This window comes from Hyposmocoma kahamanoa, unplaced genomic scaffold (genome assembly GCF_003589595.1).
Source record: "Hyposmocoma kahamanoa isolate Upper Pololo Valley unplaced genomic scaffold, ASM358959v1 87, whole genome shotgun sequence".
Taxonomy (NCBI): Eukaryota; Metazoa; Arthropoda; class Insecta; order Lepidoptera; family Cosmopterigidae; genus Hyposmocoma; species Hyposmocoma kahamanoa.
The window spans coordinates 16208399-16211728 of NW_020654422.1; the positions used below are offsets into that span (position 1 = coordinate 16208399).

A 3330-nucleotide genomic window follows, 5' to 3' on the forward strand; every position below is an offset into this window, starting at 1 on the left:
GTTTCGTGTTTCCTTTTTAATAATAATTAAATAACGCACTCATAACCTCGCACACCGAAAGTTTCCTATGGGAAACCCTGTATCGTTGTAACTCTATTTTGGGTTAAAGATAAAGAAGAATGTTTTATTATTGAGATTATTTTTATATTTAAATTACAAGTTCTTGCACTTTTTTTTTAAATACTGTTGTAGGTAACAAGGTGCTTTAGAGGAAAAAATACAATACACGAACTTACCCGATAATTAAAATTTATTTTAAATAAAAAGAACTATAAGACTTATTTTCAATCTGCACGTAGAAAGGTCCATCTTTTGCAACTTAATTTAATCAGTCGGAATACACTGTGTAGATCCGTTAACCCTTATGTGTCCCGTAGGACATTTGTCTCCGTCAAACGAAGCACGCTGGTCAAGAGTAACATTGACAATGTTGGTTCCATTTACAATTTGGAGATCGTTGGGCTTACTTGTGACACTGGGCTGCATTATTTTTGTCTGGGTAGATTTGTCGTCCTCGAAATCAACTTTATAGTTTTCATTATTGTCACGCCTCTCGTGAACATTGGTTTTGTTAACCTTGTTAATGTTCGGACGTGATTGTGGATCTCCTTTGCGCTGCGGAACGGGTTCATTTTCATTTGTTGGATATTTTCCCGCATAATTCACTGGTGGTTTGTCACTTATAGAATGATTAAGAGAAGGATTGTTTGCATTATTAAAATTTGCATTTGACACATCCGGCTGGTTGCTCTTGCCTGGACTTTCTTCTGTTCCATATTGTGCCCTTTGTTCCTGATAATGTGTTGGTTCGTTGATAATCACAAGTGGTGGTCTGTTCTCTAAGTAAATATTGTCATTGTATTGGGCATTTTCGATGTTAGAGTATCTAGCTACATCAGTAAAGGTTCTATAGTTAGGACTATATATATCTACACGCGGAACAAACAGCTGTTGACTTGGTAGGTTCTCTATGACGGTCACTGGCGGCGACGGAAGGTTAAGGTTACCACTTCCTGTATTGCGTAACCGGTTAATGTTCGACCTCACTGGACTTTGAAGAAAACGCTGCAGGTCTCTCGGAGGTGAGTCCAAAATAGGTAGAGATTGTGTATTCACTGCTTGATACGCGTCCTGATTATCGGCAGTTTTAGCTAACGCTAGAATACACACAGTTATAAAAAAGCAAAACATAACTGTACTTTTCACACTTGTTTGTGATTTTTCAAATAGTAATGTGTATTTATCACAGAGACTGATCACAATGGTCTTGGTTGAGAAGCAGCTGGTCGCGCAATAAGGAGCCGGCGGTTTGATCACTCGTCTCCACGGTTTTTGCACTTAAGGCCAAGTTAATGACGGTTAATGACGTTTTCGTGAACACAATAAACAAGGAACTTCGTGCTGACTAGATGCGGTGTGTAAAGTGACGATATAAGTGTTAAAACTTTTAGTTTAACGAGTGCGTCACTAACCGACTATAACAAGAAATTGACCAGGAAAACAGTTAAATTATTTATTTTATAGGTAGTTCTGCAATTTTTGCCGAGGTCTGGGGCAATAACAATTAATTTGGAAGGATATAGAACTCGTTTAGTATTCCCCTTAAGACGGCCGGCGGGGTAGAGTGGAGAATTCCAGTCCGCTACTAGGCTAGCCTGACCGCAGCCTTCCATCGAGATAAGATTATAAAGTGTTGGGCATTTCCTCTCATTTACATGATTGCAAATTGCGTGTGCTAAAAAATATGATGCGTCAGAGGTGTTCCAAAAATAAAAATAAGTAGGTGCAAAGCACGTCATAACAAGTTAACCAGTCAAGAAATTAATTAAGCATGTAAACAGATGGTGATGGTCGAATAACGATACATAATTAATTAGCTCTGGTAATTCTTTTATAATTTTTGTTTATTTGGTTTGGTTATAATTTGAAGAGACCTAAATTTGCTGAATTAAACACTTGCTTAATAACTCTCGAGGACTTAACATTTATACAATGAAAGACAGCGATATATTGTTTCATATATTTGTTTTAAAAAAGTAGTAAAAATTACAAAATGAGTAAATAAAATGCCATACTTACTAGTTATTAAATAAAATTCTGACACCAACTATTTATTAGTTGTCTTGAAACCTCTTATGTCTATTGGGTATTCACCATCATCATTATCTGAAGCGGGTTTATTACTATCCGTTTCCCTTTTTGGTGCTGCTATATTAATTTTCTCGCCTCCGTACACGTATTCATTGGGATTTAGTGGCACGAACTGGGGCACATCAGATTCCGTTGTTGTTTTATCATTTTGGTTAGGTTTCTTTGTATGGCTATCATTTTCATGAATTGAACCAAACGTGGGACGCGTTTCCGCCGTTGGAGGTGATTGCGTTTGACCATAGTTGTTCTGGCTTGTGTATCCATTGTTTTGAGTCGACTGATCCGAAGGTTGGTTGTTGTAGCCGTTATTTGGATTGCCATACCCTTGTGTTGTTTGCTCCGGTCTATTGAAATTGTTCTGATTGACGTGTTGGTATTGATTACCGTTATGATTATGTCCGTAGCCGTTGTGGTTGCCATTGCTGTTGGGATGTTGTCCATAATGGTTATGATAGGGTCTGTTTGAGTTTACGTTATTGTAATTACCATTTTGGTTTTGCCAAGGTCGTCCATGCCCAAAATTATTATGTCCATGAGGACGGTATGGTCCGTTGTTATGATTGTATTGTCCATGTCCTTGGTTTGGTCGATTTTGAGGTCCAGGACTGTAATCATTGTCGGGGCTTTCATCAACGATGACAATTACCGTTTCTGGCTGTTCTGTTCTGGGTGGTTGGGGGCGAGAATGACCACCAACTTGCACGTGACCTTCGAAGTTAAATCCGCCAAGAACAGTATTCGCCACTCCTTGCACCGTATGATGAACATGTTTGTGTGCCCCACCTAGTATGCCCGTAAGTGAAGGCAGGTGACCGTTACATTGAAATATCACACTTACTAAAACCACTATTATAACGTTCCTCAGCATTTTTTGAATTATTTAGTATTACTGTGTAAACTGATATCCTTTCGAGATGGGACGATTCACTGCGTAGTGTACAGGCGAACGACTGCGGTCAAGTTCGTCTTCGCTTGATTATCTCACAAAAACCTGTTTTATAAAGTAATTCGTCGTAGCTAATACATATTTTTTACAGAACATCCTCGTCTAAGGTAAACTTGTATTTATTGAGCGGATATCACTTTAATTGTATTGGCACTAAGTGTAAAATTCCCAAATCAAATAGCTCAATATTTTTTTCGCGGTTAAAACCCTTGCCTAGACACACACAGCATGCG

At 38.3% G+C, this 3330-nt stretch overlaps 1 protein-coding gene across 1 annotated transcript; it reads right to left on the reverse strand.

Moving 5' to 3' along the window:
- Positions 1 to 2013: 2013 nt before the first annotated feature.
- LOC113235370 (GATA zinc finger domain-containing protein 14-like) lies at positions 2014 to 3099 on the reverse strand. The gene has a single exon (XM_026471049.1). It carries the CDS (start codon positions 3017 to 3019, stop codon positions 2108 to 2110), a length of 912 nt encoding a protein of 303 aa, XP_026326834.1. The 5' UTR covers positions 3020 to 3099; the 3' UTR covers positions 2014 to 2107.
- Between the last annotated feature and the right edge of the window lie 231 nt (positions 3100 to 3330).

Excerpts from the sequence above, each read along its gene's own strand:
- LOC113235370 (XM_026471049.1), bottom strand. The coding sequence starts at position 3,019 with ATGCTGAGGAACGTTATAATAGTGGTTTTAGTAAGTGTGATATTTCAA.